This window comes from Rhinopithecus roxellana, chromosome 5 (assembly GCF_007565055.1).
Source record: "Rhinopithecus roxellana isolate Shanxi Qingling chromosome 5, ASM756505v1, whole genome shotgun sequence".
Taxonomy (NCBI): Eukaryota; Metazoa; Chordata; class Mammalia; order Primates; family Cercopithecidae; genus Rhinopithecus; species Rhinopithecus roxellana.
Window position 1 is genome coordinate 152593111 of NC_044553.1, and position 21943 is coordinate 152615053.

The following is a 21943-nucleotide window of genomic DNA, read 5'->3' on the forward strand; positions in this document are numbered from 1 at the left end:
AAGAGCATATTTCAAACCAGAGGGGGCTGACTTCTAAACACCTTTATTCAGCGTTGCTTTTGTGGTTATGTTCTCAACATTCTTCTCTCTCCCAATTATCTGGCTTATTAGTAGCTATGGGCTCAATCCAGAAGCAATCCTGCCTTGGCCGGAGTTGCCCTTACCTGTCTCAGCAGCCCCAAGGATGTCCAGTCTGTCACGGATGGCAGGTGCCAAGGTCAGGGCTTGGATCGGTGTGGGTGCAGAGAAGCCTAGAAAGCTGAGTGCTCGGAGAACCGGCCTGGGAACAAACAGGTCCTTCCAAGCTGACACATTTGCCTTCTGATCATGAACTTCAGGAATCCATGTCTTCACTTTTTTGGGCACCTTAACAGCAGAGCTCTGAGAAGGCTCCAACCCTTTTTTCCCTTTACTTTTCTTCTTTTTTGGAGCAGTTTGGACCAGGTTTTCTGATGTCTTCTCTCCAGCCTCCGGATCATCACAAACCATGCCATCTCCCTGGGCCTCCAGCTCAGAATCTTTGACTTCAACCTCTTTCTGGGTACTGGTTCCTTCAGTTGCTACACTTTTACTTTTCTTCAACTTGATCTTTTTCTTTGGTGAGCTAGACTCTCCCTCCTCCTCTTCTTCTGAAACAGCTTGTGCCTTTCTCTTGGGTGCCTCCTTTGAGAAGAGACTGGAGGGATTCTTGGCAGGAGAGACCAATTGGTAATCTGTCAATTCCTCAAAGCATACCAAATCATCCATCTGTCCATCTGCAAACATATTTGGGTCAATCTTCACTTCCTTCCATTTTCCCACAACTTTGATTCCCTTTGTCTGAAATTTGCCATAGTTTGACGACTTTGGCCTTGATTTTGTGTCCTTCAACTTCATGGTTGCTGAAAAGGAGATACATGTTCTATTAGGTTGGTGTCTGAGAAGCAGAGGGTTCTGATGCAACAAATATTTTCTAAGCAACCAGGCCCTACAAAAAACTGAGGATACAAAGATGGCTATCACACAGTTGCTCCCACCTAGAGAAGAACAAAGAAGGAAATACCACAGAACAGACAGCTTTGCCTGGAACACAGGGTACGCATGTGATCGAACAAAGACGTATGAGCTAGACCTGGTTTGAATTCCAAATCCAACACTTACTGCGTGTGTGACCTTGGATAGTGCCACCCACTCCTCTCTGAACTTCAGTGCTCTCATCTATAAAAAGGCTGAAGAGTACCTAACAATATCTAAGTTGTATATTTTATGTAAATAAAGGAAATTATGTAAAGCACGGAGGATGAAGCCTGCCACACATAAGCCGTTCTGAAGGCAGAGTAAGAATCTGAGGGGTTTTTCTTGTGGGGGCAGGAGGAGTGAGCTTTATTAAAAGCGTATTGCGCCTGCTTCCTTCTCAAGCCTTGCCTGAGAGAGCAAATGCCTGCTCCACCATCCCTTCCTTTGCCAAGCGTCTTAAAACCCATCCAACTTTTTCATCATATTCTAAGTGGCTTAATGGCCATTTAGGCCCAACTCGTTTGGGTGGAACTCGATCCAGGTTTTTCCTTTTCAGAAAGCCCAAGGAAGACAACAGATTCCGTGAAAAAGACCAAGGTAAACCTTGGTTCAAATCCGGATCCACCACTCGTCAGCTGTGGCTCTGCGGTGGACGTATCCATCTCTGAGTCTCTATTTCCCCGTCTGCACAATGGGAATAACGAGGACATTTGTCCCACAGAATCGTTATACGCCACTACGAAAAAGTGACGCACTTCAAAAACCGCTGAGCATGGCGCCCGGCGAGGAGAGCACGTTCGCACACCGTGCCCCCCGGACCCGCCGCGCCACGACAAAAAAACACGCGGGATTCAACGAGGAGAGGGCGGGGAGTGCCACGCGAACCGGGCGAGGACACGAGGAGCGTCAGGCAGAGTAGAAGGGCCTCTGTTTCCTCGTGACGCCGGTCTCGCGCGGTGCTCTCGCTTTGTCTCAGGCACGAACGCGCGCACGAAACCGAGAAGCCGAGGCCGTCAGGCCCTGATGCCCGGACAAGGAGCCCAAGGCGCGGGGACCATGGCACGCAGCTCGGCCGGACGGCTTGGGCCGGCGGCCGCCCTCTCTGGACCCGGGAACCTACCGGCCCAGAGAGACCTGCGATAGGAACCCGGGTTCCTGGCCTAAGCCCCTCTCCAGAGTCGGCTCCAGCCCCGCTCGTTTTGGTACTCACAGTGTGGAGACGCCACGGCAGCTCCGTCGGTCGCCGGTCAGGGGCCTCAGAAACCGCCGCAGTACCTCAGCTGCAGAAGCCACCGCAGTTCCGGGGCGGGACCTCCACTCACGTACTCGTGCGCGCTGCGGAGGAAGTCCCGCCCCTATGGCAAACTCAGCTATCTGATTGGCTGCCTCGCGGACCAAAGCTGTGCCGATGGGAGAGCTGGCTTGGGGCGCTGGACCCTCCTCTTCCAACTTTGCTCCTCCCCGCTTAGGGAAGGGCCACAGAAAGTGAAATTTTGTGTGCTCCCTCCTACTGGAGACTTAGTCAGCTCCCGCACAGTAACGTAAGTTTTCTTTTATTTTTGGTGTAGTTTTGTTACCAGAAAGGGGTCCCGATCCAGACCGCAACAGAGGGTTCTTGGATCTTGCGCAAGAAAGAATTCAGGGCAAGTCTGCATAGCAAAGCAAAAGCAAGTTTATTAAGTGAAGTAGTGAAAGTGCGGCTACTTCGTAGACGGAGTAGGACGTTCCCGAAAGTAAGAGGACGTTCGCGTCCGTCGTAGGGAGATGTACTCTGCTACAAAGGTGACCTGTGATGAGTGTTCCTTGTATTGTAATTGTTTGGGGCCGCCATGAACTGTGCCCATATAAGACGACAAACTTAACTGATAAATGTTGTGTGTGTTCAGACTAATCCACTGACAGGCCGTTCTCCTTTCTCTCTCCCTTTCCTTGGGACTCTATTCCCTGAGACACAACAGTATTGAAATTAGGTCAATTAATAATCCTACAATGGGCCTCTAACTGTTCAGGTGAAAGAAAGAGTCGCACATCTCTCACTTTAACTCAAAAGCTAGAAATGGTTAAGCTTAGTGAGGAAGGCATGTCAAAAGGCAAGATAGGCTGAAAGCTAGGCTGAAAGTTTGCACCAAAAAAGTTAGCCAGTTTGTGAATGCAAAGGAAAAGTTACTGAAGGAAATTAAACATTTTACTCTAATGAACACATGAATGATAAGAAAGTGAAACTATTTATTGCCGATTTGGAGAAAATTTTAGTAGTTTGGATAGAAAATAAAACCGGCGACAACATCCCCTAAAACCAAAACCGAATCCAAAGCAAGGCCCTGATTCTCTTCTGTTCTGTGATGCCTGAGAGAGGTGAGGAAGCTGTAGAAGTTTGAAGCTAGAAGAGATTATTTCATGAGGTTTAAGGAAAGACGCCGTCTCCAGAAACAAAAATGTAAGATGAGGCAGCAAGTGCTGATGGAGAAGCTGCAGCAAGTTATCCCCAAGATCTAGGTAAGATCATTGATGAAGGTGGCCACTGAACAACAGGTATTCAGTGTAGACAGAACAGCCTTCTATTGGAATAAGATGCCATCAAGGACGTTCATAGCTAGAGAGGTCAATGTCTGGCTTCAAAGGCCAAGCTCACTCTTTTGTTAGAGGCTAATGCAGCTAGTGACTTTAAATTGAAGCCAGTGCTTGTTTACCATTCTAAAAATCTTAGGTCTCTTAAGAATTATACTAAGTATAATCTGCCTTGCTCTGTAAGTGGAACATCAAAGCCTGGATGACAGCTCATCTGTTCACAGCATGGTTTACTGAATATTTTAAGCCTACTATTGAGGCCTACTGCTCAGAAAAAAGATTTCTCTCAAAGTATTATTGCTCATTGAAAATGTGCATAGTCACCCAAGAGCTCTAATGGAGATGTATATGGAGATGAATGTTGTTTTCATGTCTGCGAACCAAGATCCATTCTTCAGCCCATGGATCAAGAAGTAATTTTACCTTTCAAGTTTTATTATTTAAGATACATTTTGTAAGGCTATGGCTGCCATAGATAGTTATTTCTCTGATGGATCTGGGCAAAGTAAATTGAAAACCTTCTGGAAAGGATTAACTATTCTAGATATAATTAAGAACATTTGTGATTCATGGGAAGAGGTCAAAATATCAAAATTAACAGGAGTTTGGAAGAAGTTGATTCCAGTTCTCATTGATGACTTTGAGAGGTTCAAGACTTCAGTGAAGGAGGTAACTGCAGATGTGGTTGGAAATAGCAAGAAAACTAAAATTACAAGTAGAGCCTGAAGATATGACTGAATTGTGGCAATCTCATGAGAAACTTGAATGATGAGCAGTTCCTTCTAATGTATGACCAAAGAAAGTGGTTTCTTGTGATAGAATCTATTCCTGGTAAAGATGTTGGGAACACTGTTGAAATGACAATGAAGGATTTAGAATATTTCATAAACTTAGTTGATAAAGCAGTGGCAGAGTTTGAGAGGATTGACTACAGTTTGGTACATTCTACTGTGGGTAAAATGCTATCAAACAGCATCACATGCTGCTGAGAAATCTTTCATGAAAGGAAGCATCAATCCATGCAGCAGACTTCATTGTTGTGTTATTTTAAGAAATTGCCACAGCACCTCCCCTTTCAGCAACCACCACCCTAATCAATCAGCTGATTTCAGAAAAAAAGAAAAGTATATTATGGCAGAAGGGGACACAGTCAAAATGTTAATAATTGGTGAATTCTTGGTGCTAGAGTAAGGGTACGTGAGTGTTCATTGTACTATTCTTTCAACTTTTTTGAGGTTTAAAACTTTTCAAAATAAAGAGTTGAGTAAATTGTTTTGATTTAAAATTATGAATTAAAAAAGAAATTGGTTTAAACCAGGTATGGCGGCACATCCCTGTAGTCCCAGCTATCTAGGAGGCTAAAGAGGGAGGATCGCTTGGTCTCTGGAGTATGAGTCCAGCAAGGGCAACATAGCAAGACATCATCTTTAAAAAAAGAAAAAGAAAGAAGGAAAGAAATAGAGTCCATTTTCATTTTTTTTTTTTTTTTTTTTTTTTTTTTTTTTTTTTTTTTTTTTTTTTTTTTTTTTGAGACGGAGTCTCGCTCTGTCGCCCGGGCTGGAGTGCAGTGGCCGGATCTCAGCTCACTGCAAGCTCCGCCTCCCGGGTTTACGCCATTCTCCTGCCTCAGCCTCCCGAGTAGCTGGGACTACAGGCGCCCGCCACCTCACCCGGCTAGTTTTTTTTTTTTTTGTATTTTTTAGTAGAGACGGGGTTTCACCATGTTAGCCAGGATGGTCTCGATCTTCTGACCTCGTGATCCGCCCGTCTCGGCCTCCCAAAGCGCTGGGATTACAGGCTTGAGCCACCGCGCCCGGCCCCATTTTCATTTTTAAAAATGGGGGAGGGGAGATGCCAACCAAGAGCGAAATGATGGCAAAGGTTCCTTTATAATAGTGGGAACATAGGTATTTTTTTCCTTCTTCTCAATATTCTAATTTTAAAAAATAGTTAAACTATTTTAATGTTATTCTTCTTTTACAGATGAGAAAACAGACGCAGGACGATTAATTTGCCAGAGTCATACAGCTAATGTTACAGAGCTCAGACCTGACTCGGAGCTCCATAACCTTAACGAGGTGCAGTGGCTCACACCTGTAATTCCAGCACTTTGGGAGGCCCAGGCGGGTAGATCGCTTGAGCTCAGGAGTTCAAGATCAGCCGAGGTGACATGGTGAAACCCCGTCTCTACAAAAAATACAAAAATTAACTGGGCTTGGTGGCATACACCCTTAGTCCCAGCTACTTAGAGAGCTGAAGTGGGAGGGTAGCTTGACCCCAGGTCGAGGCTGCAGTGAGCCATGTTCATGCTGCTGTGGGGTCATTAAGGAATCAGAGAGACCGAGGGGTTGAGGAGGAATTATTTAATTATTTAGATGCGCTAACCCAGTCAGATTAACATCCAAAGGACTGAGCCCTGAACAAAGAGTCAAGCAACCTTTTAAGCATTTCGTGGGGCGGGGGGAGATTTGTGCAGGCGAAAGCATATTACAGAAGCAAGAAACAAAGACAGCTATTCAGTTGAGACCTGCATTACATTATTTTTTACTTCTCAAGGAACAACATGTTTTACGACTTGAGATTGTCTGTTTAGTGACCTTGCAGCTGCACAGCTAGAGAAACAGAGTCTTCACAATGCCTGGGAAAGGGAGAGATAAGACTCACTAGCCTCAGAAAGAAAAACAGGCAGTTAATTTTAAAGGACTCCAGCCGTTTCTCTTCCTCAGGGGGAATTGGGTTTTCTTACATACAACTGAGTTTTTGCTTACACAGTTTTTAATTTCTTTTAATTCCTGTTCCATTTCCCCCCTTTGGTGTTTTTTATAACAAAGGTGTTAATAGAAAGCACTACTATTTGCCACCTCTTCACGGAGCTGAGCTGCTGCTTCTCCTGGTAGCGGCTAATATTTGGTTAATGCCATGAAATTTGTGGTAGTGTGCCGCATTACTACTGCATCTATAGTGGAGTGAATACTCCTAATAAACGGGTAAAAAGCAAGGGAGGATGAGGCAGATGTCAAGAATAAACCTACCAATGAGAGTTTTGAATCCTCCAAAGGTTGAGAACCATCTTCTAAACAAGGAATCCGGAGACCATCCGGACCAAGTCTGAACTGGAACATGGGCCAACTTGCGCTTTCTAGCTGTGATTATGCTTCTTTTATTTTTTTTATAAACTGGATATCCTAAGAGTTCCCCTTGCTTCAGAGGAATTAAAAAGAGGGATGGCTTGATTGTTTCTAACACACATGCCCTTGTCCATTTAGCCGGCAGTTGCCGATATGCCCATGCTCCACTGATTCAGTATAGGCCAGAGGGCGCTTTCCAAGCATTTGGAGCCTCTAGCTGATACCAAGAGTGGCTTAGAGTAGAGAATCGAGAGAAAGGGTTTGGATCTGCTAAGTAGGAGTCTTCTGGGTGTTTCTCCATAGAGTTTTGTTTTAGTCTCATCATAATACTGTTGCCCTAGGCAGGTTGTTTGTCCTGCTGCCTCTGTGAAAGCCTTTCCCCAATGGGCGATATAGTATTTTCCAATTATGGAGATTTTTAACAACCAAACACTGGCTGAGGCTGTTGGTTTACTGGCAGGGTTAGGCGAAGTGAAGTTATCTCGTGGCATTAATTTCTTAGCCTCCCATGGTCACTGGTCCTCTATATTAGTTCTTCCACGTACATAGCATGAGGAAATTTCTAAGCTGCCAGCTAGGTTTTCAGCTAGTTGAGCAAATAAGTTTTTGGTTGATGGGAAAGCTCAGGCGCTGACTGATCAAAATGCTTGTAGAATGACTTATGGACTCGGAATTGCGGGGTTGGACACAGTTGTTTCCTTCTGGTCTTTTTGACAATTAGTAGTGGAACTCCAATGCCTGCTCCTTGTCTATCAACTCATAGTAGTGATGTCTGTCCTGTACACCTAAAAGGTAGCTCTGGCTTTAAGATAGTAAAATTTAAAGGATTTCATGTTCTTGTCTTACAGTTTGGTTTGGTTGGCATACTACTTTGCAGAGCAGTCCTTCCTGAATATAAATATTGGAGCTATGTTAGCGTTGACCACTGAATGTTAGTCTGGGCATCCGATTTGTGGTTCTCCGTACAGATGTTTAGGGCTGCCCCTGCTAAACTTGTCTTGTGTTAAACTATTGCAGACTGTTTCTGGTTGTATGTGTAGGTTTTTAACTTGGTTCCTGTACATTTATAGTAAGTACGGCACAGTAGAGTTTTGACTACAGTATTCCTTACCCAGGTAGTATGTACACAGTGTGGACATCTTTCTAAAGAATTCTCACTTTCTAGCATAGGCAGAAATGCTAACAACATCAGTGTATGTAGTAGAAACATGCTTATACTACACATGGGCGTGCAAACCTCCCTCTGGGCATAGACATTTGCAGCATTTGCAATGATAACATAACAGCAGAACAATCAGTATTGACAGAATTAAAACTAGGCTTTTCCCGATTTGGTGTCCTTTGCAATGAATGACAGCCACCTTCTCTGGAGCCCATGTGGCTTCTAATAATGGAAAAATTTCCTCTCTCTCTTTTTTTTTTTTTCCTTTAGTAGTGAAAAGTCCTCTCTCTTTGTATATTGCCCCAAGAGTGTGCAGGGTTGCAAAAGCATATCTTGAATCAGTATATATGTTTACTTTCTTCCTCTTGGCCAGTAACAGTGCTTTGGTTAATGCTATTAATTCAGCCTTTTGAGTGGAAGTCCCAGAAGGTAAGGCTTGAGCCTCGACTATCGAGTGTTGGGTCACTACTGCATACCCTGCCTATCACACCCCATCTGTTACGAAACTGCTACCATCAGTATTCAACATTTGGGCTCTCCAAGGGGTTGTCTCTGAGATCTTCACGGCTCGAGAACACTTCGTCCACCGTATTTATGCAACAATGGGGAAGGTGCTGTCAGCAGTGAGGCAACCTACCGTCCTTCCAATCGGGTTCCTCCACAGGCAGCAGGGTAGTTGAGTCCAAGTTATTTACAGTCTCCAGCGTTATCTGGGGATTTTCACACAGAAGCCCTTGATACTTTAGCATTCTAGAGTTGGACAGCGGTTGATGTCCTCTTTGCTCCATTAAGGTGACTACAGCATGTGGCACCCAAACTATTAACTTCTGACCTAGGGCTAGCTTGTTGGCATCTTCTCTAAGGATTGCAGTAGCTGCCAACGCCCTGAGGCAGTGGGGCCAACCTAAGGCCCCCAAGTCCAGTCTTTTGAATAAGTATGCTACCAGCCGATACCAAGAGCCCAACAACTGAGTTAAGACTTTGACTGCCATTCCCTTTCATTTATCCACATACAAAAAGAAGGGCTTTTTACATCTGGCAACCTTAGCACCGGGACTTGGATGAGAGCTTCCTTTATATCTTTGAAGGCCTTTTCCTGTTCCTTTTCCCTTAGGAGGGGCTGTCTTTCTTTTCCTTTGGAAGCCTCATATAAGGGCCTTGCTGTAAGGAAGAAGTTTGGAATCCAGATGTGATAGAATCCAGATTCAGGCCAAATCCTGCTGCACTTAGAAATTCCCTGACTGTGCCGCCTTGTAACTGGGGTGGGCAGTGCACATGCAGCCTCCTTGCGTGCACTTCCAAGCCTGCGCTGGCCTGTATTCACCGTTTGGCTTGCACTTAGGCATCAGGGGAGTATTCCAGGAGGACTTGCATTTCACTATAATCCTATGTTCATAGAGTCGATTTAAATGTTTTGTTATGCCATCAATTGCCTCTCCGGGTAGGGGGGTATTGATGGACTTGTACTGGGGCAGCATGAGGGTTAAGCTCTACTACCACCAGGGGTCTGTTTGCAGCAAGTCCAGGAGGGTTGTCCTCAGCCCATACACCTGGTACCTTGAAAAGCATTCCCCACATATTGTGTAGGTCCGGCTCTGGCAGCCTCCTGGTACACAGTTCATAGAGCTGCCATTCCTTAGTTCTTGAGGCTGAGTCAATACCATTGCCTTAGACCTTCCAAACTACAGTGTCATATTCCCTTTAGGTGTAAAGGAAATTTGTGCAGTTTCTGGAGTACATCTCTCCCTAACAAAGGCACTGGACAATTTGGCATATATAGAAACTCATGCTGCACTTCTTGTCCCCCAATAACACATCTCCTGGATTTGCAAAAAGGTCTCTTTTCTTTGGCCCCTGTAGCCCATATGATAGTAGCACAGTTCTTGGTATGTGCGCGGGGTGGGGGCGCTAATTGGGTGAGTTACCACAGAGAAATCAGCACCAGTATCGACCAAAAAATCCATTAATCGGCCCCCTACTTCCATAGAGACTATAGGCTCCCCAGGGCCTAAAAGGATGGATCCCTGTCTGTCTCAGTTCTCCAAATTCTCGCGCCCCGGTAAGCCGCTCAGATCAGGGTCTGCCTTTGAAGCACCACAACTAGCAACTGAACGCTGCACTTGGTTGTTAAACCATTGACCATTCTCCTTATTCTTGTGACATTTATCCTTCTAGTGTCCTTTCCCTTTGCACTGTGCACATTAGTCTCTCTCTAGCCTCAGCCAGCTTTCAAACTCCTGTCCAGAATAGCCTTTTCCACGACTGTGTTCACGCCTGCGTCCATGCCCCCTTGCAAAGCCCGCTTCTCTTCCTATAAGGGCTGCTGCTAGTAAATTTCTCTGTGGTAACTCACCCAGTTAGTGCCCCCCCCCCCCATACACACAAAGAACTGTGTGGGCTACAGGGACCAAAGAAAAGAGACCTTTTTGCAAATCCAGGAGATGTGTCATTGGGGGACAAGAAGTGCCACATGAGTTTCTGTAGATGCCAAATTGTCCTTTCTTAAGCCTCCGATCAGCTTTCTTCTTTGCCTCCTTGTGGGCTGCAAACCACCCAGGTGCCGAGGCAAGAGATCGAGGGCACGAGCTGTTCCAGTATAATAAAATATATAAAATAAGAATAGTTATACTAGGTATAGATAATAGATATGATTATATATGAATATCATTAATCATTAGTTTGTAGCAATTACTTTTTATTCCAATATTATAATAATCCTTGCTCTACAAATAACCTAGGAAAAACCAGGCCATACAAAGATAGGAGCTGAGGGGACATAGTGAGAAGTGATCAGAAGACAGGAGTGCGAGCCTTCTGTTATGCCTGGGCAGGGCCACCAGAGGGCTCCTTGGTCTAGTGGTAACGCCAGCGTCTGGGAAGATGTCTGTTGCCAAGCTGACTGTGGTCTAGCGGTAGCGTCAGTGTCAAGGAAAAACACCCACTACTTAGCAGACTGGGAAAGGGAGTCTCCCTTTCCCCGGAGGAGTTCAGAGAAGACTCTACTCCTCCACCTCCTGTGGCCCGCGCGCAGTTGTCCAGAGGCCTGTCTCCCTGCGATGCTGTGCTTCAGTGGTCGCGCTCCTTGTCTGCCTTTGTGTTCCATCCTGTACACCTGGCTCTGCCTTTTAGATAACAGTAGCAAATTAGTGAAAGTACTAAAAGTCTCTGATATGCAGAAATAATGGCGTGGGCTGTGTCCTCTCTCTCTCTCTCTCTCTCTCTCTCTCTCTCTCTCTCTCTGTCTCTCTGCCTCTGCTGCCAAACAGGGAAGGGCCCCCTGTCCAGTGGATACGTGACTCATGTGACCTTGTCAATCACTGGAAATAACTCACACTCTTTACCCTGCACCTTTTCCTTGTATCCAATAAATATCAGTGCAGCCTGGCATTCGGGGCCACTACCGGTCTCTGTGTCTTGGTGGTAGTGGTCCCCGGGACCCAGCTGTCTTTTCTTTTATCTCTTTGTCTTGTGTCTTTATTCGTACAATCTTTCGTCTCTGCACCCAGGGAGAAAACCCACCAACCCTGTGGGGCTGGACCCTATACCTCCTGATCTCAGTTAATGTACACCTTGGTAGCCACTTTAAATAAGCTGAGTAGCATTCATGCCTATGGAACTTCTAACTTCTGCAGTTGATGCCTGATATCTCCTTGGGCCTGTCTTATAAATGCTGTATCCACCATGCACTGATTTTCATTAGCCTTAGGATTAAACCGAGTGTACAACCAAAATGCCTTATGAAGTCTTTCTTAAAACTCATTGGTGCTTTTTTCTGCACCCTGGAGCACCTCTGAGATTTTTTTATATTGGTTGCCTTTTTCTTTTACCATCCTTTAACCTTTGTAGAAGTGCTTCTCAGCACTTTTGTAGGTGCTGAAGCTGGACTGCATCATCTGGGTCCTACGAGGCATAAGCATAACTTGGGCATGGCTAGACCTGAGACGGCCTGCCTGACTTTTCCAGCCTTTCAGTTTAACTTCCCGGAGCTCTGATTTCTCCTTCTCGGGTGAGTCTGGGAGTCTGTATCTCTTTGAACTTAACTCCTTAGGGGCAGTTAGCCTTGGTAAAGGGGGGTAGATTGGAATATAGCGAGGAGGGATCTCTGTTCCATTCTGTGGTTCTTGCCTGGCGCATGGTGAGCTCGGTAGACCATAGCAATTCGTTTTGTCATGACACATTTCCTTCTAAACATACACATACCTTTCATATTGTATAAATATGAAAAGGTGACAAGTTGGGGAAAAACACATTTCGGCAAAATGTCCCACAGTGTTAAGTAGTTGTTTTAAGGTGATAGAATTGAGTGTAATTTTTTCTTTTCAATATTTCAATTTTAATATGATTATTTTAATTATATATATTGTATGGAGGTATAATTAATGTACAATAAAACCGCGGAGTGCAGCTTTTCAGTTCAATCAACTTTAATATTTCCATTTCATCGTATAAGTAATGCACAAAACAAGATAAAGAATATTTCCATCACCCCAGGAAATTCCTTCATCCCCATTTCCAGTTAGTTTTTATCCCTGCCCAAAACACGATTATATTTTACTTTAAAAATTAATTGGCAACTATTTCTTAAATGGGAACCATTTTGGTGTTTTCATTTATTGTAAAAGTGACTTATGCCTGAGGCATTATAATTCATCTAGCACCAAAAAACATACATATGTATAAGCATTCTACATGGGCGATATAGTTTGGATATTTTTCCCCACCCAAATCTCATAGTTGAATTGTAATCCCCAATGCTGGAGTTGGGGCCTGGTGGGAGGTGTTTGGATCATGGGGGCAGATACCTCATGAATGGCTTGGGCCATCCCCTTCGTAATAAGTGAGCTCTCACTCTGAGTTCATGTGAGATCTGGTGGTTTAAAAGTGTGTGGCGCCTCCCCCCAACTCACTCTGACTCTTGCTTTCACCATCTCATGTGCCTGCCCGCCTCCCACCTTCTGCCATGATTGTAAGCTTCCTGAGGCCTACCTAGAAGCTGAGCAGATGCCAGCACCATGCTTCTTATAAAGCCTGCAGAACTGTGAGCCAATTAAACCTCTTTTTTAAATAAATTACCCAGTCTCAGATATTTCTTTATAGCAATATAAGAATGGCCTAATATAATGAGGTCTTCCTTTACCACTGTTTTGTAAGTTGCCTCTTTCACTCAACAATACCTAATGAACCATTCCCCATGGCCAAAAAATATAAATCTATAACCAGGGACGGATCCAGGCTATTTAGGAACCTGAAATTTACATAATTGGTCAAGCAGACAGCTGAAATAAAGAGAGTTATAATAGAAAATACCAGTAACACTACTATGTCACCCCAAACCAGGGGAAGTATGGCAGAGGGAAGCCAGATTGGAAAGCAATTACAAGACAACAGCCCTAATCAATTACTCTCAGAAGAACTTACTTTTGCAAGTAATAATAATAACAACAACAAAAATGTGACCAATGGCTAGAGCTGCTCTTAGGGTTTTGGAAGGAGCCAGTGTAAGGTAGGGTCCCTGAACTCAGGCTTCTTTTGCTTTGAGGTAAACCCATTTCTGCTTCTATCATCAGTGGCTACATAAAATTATTTACATAGGGGTATAACATTTTATTTCTTCAATTTTTGTTACTTCACACTTTTGCTGTGTCAACCTAAGTAACAAACAGAGAAAAGCCCTGACATTTATTTGAGAATACGGCATTGCAGTGGGAAAATTCATCCCATAGTAAACTATGTACATATTCAAGGATGTAAAGGAAGACAAAGGTTTTTAAAGGAAAAATGAAGACAATTATGTAATTGTTTTGAAGCCAGATTGGAAAGCTATTAAAAGACAACAGCCTGAATCATTTACTCTTAGAAGAACTTACTTTTACAAATAATAATAACAACATGTTTGGCTATAAGAATTAATAGCAAGGGTGACAACAGTCTGAGGTTGGGCAGGTAGTTTCTGGGCAGATGTGCTCACTGAAGTATTTTTTGTGTAAGGTTGTGATGCCCTTTGTGCACGATTGCAATTTTTGCAGATGATCGTTTTGTTCTCAAGCATACAAAAGCGTGAAAACCCTCTCTTCATGGATTTCCCTAGCTCTATTTGTCAGAGTTTGGGTGTCTTTTTTTTTAAAACACAAGCAACTCCATTTTGACTCCGACTGCTTTTATAGCTGTCATCAAAAACACTGTGATCATCATTCATGTGCAGATATTTGTGCACATCTCTGATTCTTTTCTTGTGATGAATTCCAAGAAGTAAAATTTCTGAACCAAATAAGCTTTCACTACATGCTGTCAAATTGCTGACCAGAAAGTATGGGTTAGAACACGCCATACCAAGCAGTGAATGAGGATCACGATTCCTTGCCTCATGCAAATACCGCGTGTTCCAGCTATTTGCTTCCTGAGGCAGATCATAAGGATGCAGTCACTCAGCTCTGTTTCATGCTCTGCTGTGAACCCTCAAGGACAGAAAGCTGATGACTCTACTCCCCTGGCTTCCCCATACACCAATTCTGCAAATGACCTGAATTGTGCCAAGCTGACTCCCCTGTGCTAGGATGTGAAGGTGGAAGGGACACAGGGGCTGTGCTTCTGCTTCTACTGCCAAGCATTGTAGTAGGGACTTGGTTTTCTGCAGTAGCAGAAGCAGAGTCCCAGGATCCATTTCTTACCTTACTATGTGAGATGCAGAAGGTGAGGTATCATTTTACTGGCATAGATGCCCCAGAGCCAACAGGTGTGGCAGTGACTTCCCGATATCCCAGTTTCATGATCATGGCACTGGCTGAAGCATTCTTGGTGGCCCACTTCTAGCGTGGGGCCATTCCTGGAACATCAGCCTAGACCCTTCTCCTCCAATCCTGGAACAATCTTATAGTCACCTAATTCCCTGTGTCAAAACCCACTCTGCTTAAGTTGGCCGGAGTGACTTCTGTTATCTGCAGCTGAACTCTGACTAATAGAGGCATGTGACACACAAACAAAATGTCACCTCCTTTAAATAAATCTTTTTCTATTAGTAAGATTGACCATCTTTTAAAGTGTCTATTAGTCACGTGTAATTCAGTCTTGGGGAACTGTCTTTTCTAGTATTTGGAGCTCCTTGTTAAAGGCAGTTCCTTTTCAAAATTGATTCATAAGAAAAACTCTCTTTGAGTTGGGGATACTAATCGTGCAAAGGTATTATTTTGTTTTGTTTGTTTTCCCCTCAGTAGGTCACTTGTCTCTTAAACTTCATGATAAATCCATTTATCATGAAGTCCCAAGAGGGACTTTGTTCATGGTGTTTTTTTGTTTGTTTTGGTGATTTTGTTATTTTTATTTTTAGAGACAGGGTTTTCCTCTGTTGGCTAGGCTGGAGTGCAGTGGTTGGGTCATGGCTCACTGCAGCTGTTACGGGATAGATCCATATCCCAAGAGAAGGTTCTTGGATATCACTCAAGAAAGAATTTGAGGTGAATCCATAAAGCAAGAGCAAGTTTATTAACAAAGTAACGGAATAAAAGAATGGCTATTTCATAGCAGCTTGAGCTGCTTGAATGATAATACTTATAGTTATTTCTTGATTACATGCTAAACAAGTGGTGGATTATTCATGAGTTTTCGAGGAAAGGGGTGGGCAGTTCCTGGAACTGAGAGTTCCTCCCCCTTTCAGACCATATAGGGTAACTTCCTGATGTTGCCATGGCATTTATAAATGGTCATGGTGCTGCTGGGAGTGTCTTTTAGCATGCTAATACATTATAATCAGTATATAATGAGCAGTGAGGACGACCAGAGGTCAGTCTCATCAACATCTTGGTTTTTGTGGGTTTGGGCTGTCTTCTTTACTGCATGCTATTTTATCAGCAAGGTCTTTGTGAACTGTATCTTGTGCCTATCTCCTAGCTCACCCTGTGACTAAGAATGCATAACCTCCTGAGAATGCAGCCTAGTAGGTCTGAGCCTTATTTTACCCAGCTCTTATTCAAGATGGAGTTACTCTGGTTCAAATGCTTCTGACATATTACCCCCCTCCTTTTTACGAGGGAACCCTTAATCCTAAGGGTTGTAGAAGTATGTAGATCCATCTTCTGCAACTTCTTCAGACTGAATAGGGGCGATGATATTCCTGCCTAACTATTAGGATCTCTTGTATTCAGGGTAGAGTACAGCTCAGTCAGAAAGTGTCAGTATGGCAAGGACCATTCATAACTCTTGAGTTCTGACAAAGGGGGATATCTGGAAGATTAGTAAGTGTTCAATTTAAGAAAACATTGAGTAAGCTTATGCTACATTTCTATACAAAGAGTATACCAGCAACATATTCGACAACAGTAAAGTAAAATAAGCAAAATTATCCTAAGTAAACTAAATAAGAAGGCTTTCCAGGAACTGGGCAATTGTTGGAACCAAGCTGATATGGGGGTCTCTAGCCGATTCCAATATGTGCCCAGAATTAGAATATTGATCCAGATTTTTACATTACCCATCCCTCTTGTTTCTTCTGAGCTGCAGCCAGAGATCACTGATTGGTTCACAGGAATAAGCAGGGTCAGTCTAAATTGCAGAAAAAAACTCAAAAACAACTAATGAGACTAGAATTTAATAACAGGTGTACCATCGTTTTTGAAACGTAATTTTTCTGTCTCCAGTCCTCATTTTAATTTAAAACAAATCATAATTATGACAGATTTGGTTTATTATACCTGGCCTGATTATTTGCATAAAGTGCAGCAAGAATGATTATTTTTCACATAGACTTTTTAAATTGGCTTTGGTGGAACTTGGTTCCATAAAAAGAATCTCAGATAAGACATTTTTAAAGCTGAGGCCAGCCATGGGTTGGTAGCAGATACCTATGAGTTTGGGTAAATTCCTCTCCTTAAGAGATTTCAAGATAACTTGGGGCTCTTGGGCCTGTCAGAAAGTGACGTTCTTTGGTCAGGAATCCTGTACAGTGACTGTGTAGGCAAGGTATGAGGCTAGTTTTCCCAAGGGGCTTTTATTGTCTCTATAAGTCAAGTTTGATTCCTTAAAGGAAAGCATCTCATTACAGTCAAAGCCTTGGTAAAATAACCAGTGTCTCCAATTGTGTCCATGCAGATAACTATATTGCCATAAATTAAGAATATGCAGTTTCCAAATTCTGGAGAAATCAGGTAGAGAGAAGCAAATATACTCCAAATTTTGTTCACAGGGGTATGCTTTACTCAATTATCAAAAGTTGTAAATAGCTCAAAATAAAAGGTTTTTTTGGCTGTGTAAAAGAACAGCAAAAAGTCTAAAAGATTGGTTCAGACTTCTATTAGTTTAGTTCATGCAGTTAATTCCTGTTCTGTTTGATGCTCATGAACATTTCAGCTCTCTAGGAGAGTCCTGAAAGATTTTCTCTATTCTAATGTCACAATGTCCAAAGTTATCAGAAACCTGCATTCAAGAGCATCTGTCAAAGTCCTATAGCTGATTAAGGGTCACCTTTTAAAGAGGATCAAAACAAGATAACAATTGCCTGTGGATGACAAAAAGTTTTAGGACAGCCGCTATTATAGCCACAATTGGCTAGGAATTGTGGTTACTTCTATGGCATACAATAATTTTGCATAACAATTATAACTATTGATAGCATACACTAAGTCATATCATTATTATAGGAGTTTCCCATAATTTTAGAACATATACCAATAACTTAGTTATACCAATAAGGCCCAAGGAAAGCCACTCAACCATTTCATATTTAACCATGTTTCCTATATGATTTTTATACCAAATAAGCCAAATAATTCATTTTTGGACTTCAGGAGACCGAATACCTAAAAGATTAATTAGGAGGTCAGAAGAAGACATAATTTATAATTTGATTTTGGGAATTTTGTGAAAGATCAAAGGTTTAAAACATTTGATATTATAAAATCAAATCCCAGGTCACCTAAGTCATTAGCCAAAACAGTAACTCAAAATTTTTTAAAAGACAAAACCTTTACTCATTAATAGAGGGAAGATTTAGCTTTCCAGACAATCTGTCTCTTTCCTTTCCCTTCTTTTGTCTACAGTTTATTCAAAAGGCAAACAAAATCTTTTTTTTTTTTTTTTAATATAACATGAAAATCAGCTGGGTGCGGTGGCTCACACATGTAATCCCAGCACTTTGGGAGGCTGAGGCAAGTGGATCTCCTCAGGTCAGAAGTTTGAGACCAGCCTGACCAACATAGTGAAACCCCGTCTCTACTAACAATACAAAAAAATTAGCCAGGCGTGATGGCGAGCGCCTGTAATCCCAGCTACTCAGGAGGCTGAGGCAGGAGAATCACTCGAACCCGGGCAGCAGAGGTTGCAGTGAGCCGAGATTGCACCACTGCACTCCAGCCTGGGTAACAGAGTGAGACTGTGTCTCAAAAAAAAAAAAAAAAAAAAAGAAAGAAAGAAAATCTTGTTTAAGAGAGAAAGCCAGATTTTACCCTTTGCATTAGTGTACTATTGATGTCAAACTCAATTCTTAATAAAACCTGCTGGGCATAGTGGCTCACGTCTGTAATCCCAGCACTTTGGGAGGCTGAGGCAGGCGGATCATGAGGTCAGGAGTTCGAGACCAGCCTGATCAACATGGTGAAACCTCGTCTCTACTAAAAATACAAAAATTAGCCAGGGGCGGTGGCGCACGCTTATAATCCCAGCTACTCAGGAGGCTATGGCAGGAGAATTGCTTGAACCCAGGAGGCAGAGGTTACAGTGAGCCGAGATTGCACCACTGCACTCCAGCCTGGGTGACAGAGCGAGACTCCGTCTCAAACAAAACAAAACAAAAACAAACAAACAAACAAAAAAACCCTTATAGACCAATCAATCAGTTTGACTATAAGGCAAGATTCTCATAAACCTTTTATAACCCTTTACAAATTTTTGCTAAAGAGAAGATCAGTGCTCTAAGAAAAACCTTGTTGTGCTTTTATTCCAATGTTCAATTTACAGAAAAACTGAAGAATGTCTGATATGGTTTAGCTGTGTCCCCACCCAAATCTCATCTTGAATTGTAGCTCCCATAATTCCCATGTGTTGTGGGAAGGACCCAGTGGGAGATAATTGAATCATGGGAGTGATTTCCCCCATACTGTTCTCATGGAAGTGAGTAAGTCTCACAAGATCTGATGGTTTCATGAGGGGTTTCCCTTTCCACTTGACTTTTCATTTGCTCTTTGCCTGCCACCATGTAAGATGTACCTTTTGCCTTCCACCATCATTGTGAGACGTCCCCAGTCACATGGAACTCTGAGTCCATTAAACTTCTTTTTCCTTTTTTTTTTTTTTTGAAACGGAGTCTTGCTCTCTTGCCAGGCTGGAGTGCAGTGGTGCAGTCTTGGCTCACTGTAACCTCCGCCTCCTGGGTTCAAGCAGTTCTCCTGCCCCAGCCTCCCAAGTAGCTGGGACTACAGGCACACACCAGCATACCCAGCTAACTTTTGTGTTTTTAGTAGAGATGGGGTTTCACCATGTTGGCCAGGATGGTCTTGATCTCTTGATCTTATGATCCTCCCGCCTCAGCCTCCCAAAGTGCTGTGATTATAGGTGTGAGCCACCACACCCGGCCCTCTTTTTCTTTATAAATTACCCAGTCTTGGATATGTCTTTATCAGCAGCATGAAAATGGACTAAAATGATACCCCGTTCACTTTAGCCAGTATGTTCACACAGAATATTTTTTACAAGATTAATCTTCCACAGACCTTTCACAATTTGCTCAAACTTTCAGCTTTTTCCTATATAACTTAAAACAATCCTTTAATTCTTTAATTTAGGCAAAAAAAAAAAAAAAAAATTCCACATTCCCATGCCTTCTTATAACCTTTTATCAAAAACACTTTTACTTTCCTTACATACCTTGCATGTAAAACCGTTTTTCCAGTAGTCTCAAGTACATGTTATACTGTTAACTCTTAGGAACTTTTTAATTTTTGGTGAAAAACCTGGTAAGTAAGGGTCAGATACAAAAAAGTTCCTCTTCAAAGGTTTGGCTTGTTCAGCATCCTTGTTCTTTGTTCCCTACCTCCAAGGCCAGACTAACTTCCTTATCCTTCGTGCCTCCCTGTCTTGGTTCCAGTAAACAACTTACCCACCAGTCCTTATCTACAAAGCCCACATCTGATACCCACTCTGTAAATTACCCCTCCTGTTGCAATGGCTCTTCCCACTAAAACTGCCCTTCCTGCCAGTGTAACTACATTCCTGCACCTTTCAAGCTAGCCAATCGGGTTCAGCTTAGATTGTGCGGTCCAACTCTCCAGCCAGTAGAGGCAGGACGCAGTAGCAGGGACAAGCTGTGTTAGGAATAAAAACCCCCTTCCCTCCTTTGTTCCGTGTCCTCTCATGGCTACCAGACCTGTGAGCAGCACCCCTTCTGCAAAAGTAACTTTGCTTTGCTGAGAAATCTTTTGTTCAAGTGCTTGTTTTCTTTGTGACCCCGAGCTTTACTTCCAACAGTAAGCAGTTTTAATTATGTACTAGGTATGGAGCCTAGGACACTAGACAGAAGTGCATATAGGGTCTGACTTCAGCATAACCAGGGGACATGGCTAACTCCACCAAATGTCCCAAGGCCTTACCTAGAATCAAAGGCTCCAAAGTAGGTAAGTGAAACTTTTTCAAAAATCAAAGAAGCCGTTTATGACCTTAAAGTGTTTAGCAAACCTAATATCTGACCTGCCTAATTTAGACCAAATGTCTATTTTGTAGACATTCTTATTTTACCAATAATCTTTAAAACTATCTTTATTTCCCAAAGATTACTTAAGTCACGTGAACTAAGAGGCCTTACATTTTTACTTTTCTGACAACATATTTTATTTAAGTCAATTAATCAGAGCTTTTTCATATAAATATTACACATGCAACACATATAAATACACAGACAGACAGAAGAAGATCCAGTAGTTGTAAGATTTTTTATTGCCAGTTTCTTAATTGGATTATGGGCTTCTGGGTCCTATCCCCTCGATGGCAGAAACTAAGAGAAAGTACTGCCACGTGATTACAAGGTTGAGCTCCCAAGGACATAAAACAAAATGAGAGGGAAACCTCATCCAGTTTTTTTGTTTGTTTGTTTCAGGGACCTCCCACCAGGAGTTAATATTAGGCCTCTGAGCCCAAGCTAAGCCATCATATCCCCAGTGACCTGCACGTAGACATCCAGATGGCCTGAAGCAACTGAAGATCCACAGAAGCGAAAAGAGCCTTAACTGATGACCTTCCACCATTGTGATTTGTTTCTGCCCCACCCTAACTGATCAAAGTACTTTGTAATCTCCCCCACCCTTAAGAAGTTTCTTTATAATTCTCCTCGAGAATGTACTTTGTGAGATCCACCGCCTACCCCCAAAACATTGCTCTTAACTCCACCGCCTATCCCAAAACCTATAAGAACTAATGATAATCCCACCACCCTTTGCTGAGTCTGTTTTTGGACTCAGCCCGCCTGCACCTAGGTGAAATAAACAGCCATGTTGCTCACACAAAGCCCGTTTGGTGGTCTCTTCACATGGATGCGTGAGACAGTTTCAACATGTGATCTCTGGACAAGATGATCGCCCTGGAAAATATAGGAAAGGGAAAGGAAAGAAAAAGAAAAAAAGCATTGCCTGCGGCAGGGTGGAGAAGATGAAGAGCTCAGGGAGGCCAGAGAAAGACCTACCCATTGCAGCAACACTGACTCAAAAATTCAGGCAGCCCCTTGTCATCCTGAAGGGATCAGCTCTCAAGTTTCCCCCTTTAGGGAGAAAAAAGCTCCCCATGTCCCATGATCCTCTACATGCTTAATCCTGCCACCCACATCCATCAGCAAAGAGTGCAAAGCAAATTAACCCAAAGAGAATAGCAGTTAATACCTCATAGTGCCAAATCCATTTTTAACCAAGAGAGACTTGACTGAGAGGGATCTCTGACTCCCTCAATCTTAGGAAGGATTCTAACCTTCCTAAATTGGGCCTCAAACCCAAGTTTGGTCAAGCATTCTTGCCTTTTATTAAGAGGGGTCTTTAACCCTCTCTGTCTTAGGAGAGACTCTAACTCCCTTAAGTTGGGCTTCTAACCCAATCTCATCCTTTACCCAGGTAAAATGTACCCC

At 43.0% G+C, this 21943-nt stretch overlaps 1 protein-coding gene and 1 long non-coding RNA gene across 2 annotated transcripts in view; one reads left to right on the plus strand and one right to left on the minus strand.

Moving 5' to 3' along the window:
• DDX24 (DEAD-box helicase 24) overlaps positions 1-2493 on the minus strand; it is a 29919-nt gene extending 27426 nt beyond the window's left edge. Inside the window, exons 1-2 of the mRNA XM_010384529.2 lie at positions 2207-2493; positions 165-881 (exon numbers count right to left, since the gene is read on the minus strand). Coding sequence (XP_010382831.1) covers positions 165-876 — 712 coding nt within the window. The 5' untranslated portion in view covers positions 877-881; positions 2207-2493. The remainder of the gene's footprint in view (positions 1-164; positions 882-2206) is intronic.
• On the plus strand, positions 2307-21192 carry LOC115897388. The gene is made up of 3 exons (XR_004057172.1): positions 2307-2537; positions 5548-5642; positions 20930-21192. It is a non-coding gene; the product is annotated as an uncharacterized LOC115897388 (long non-coding RNA).
• The last annotated feature ends 751 nt before the right edge of the window (positions 21193-21943 follow it).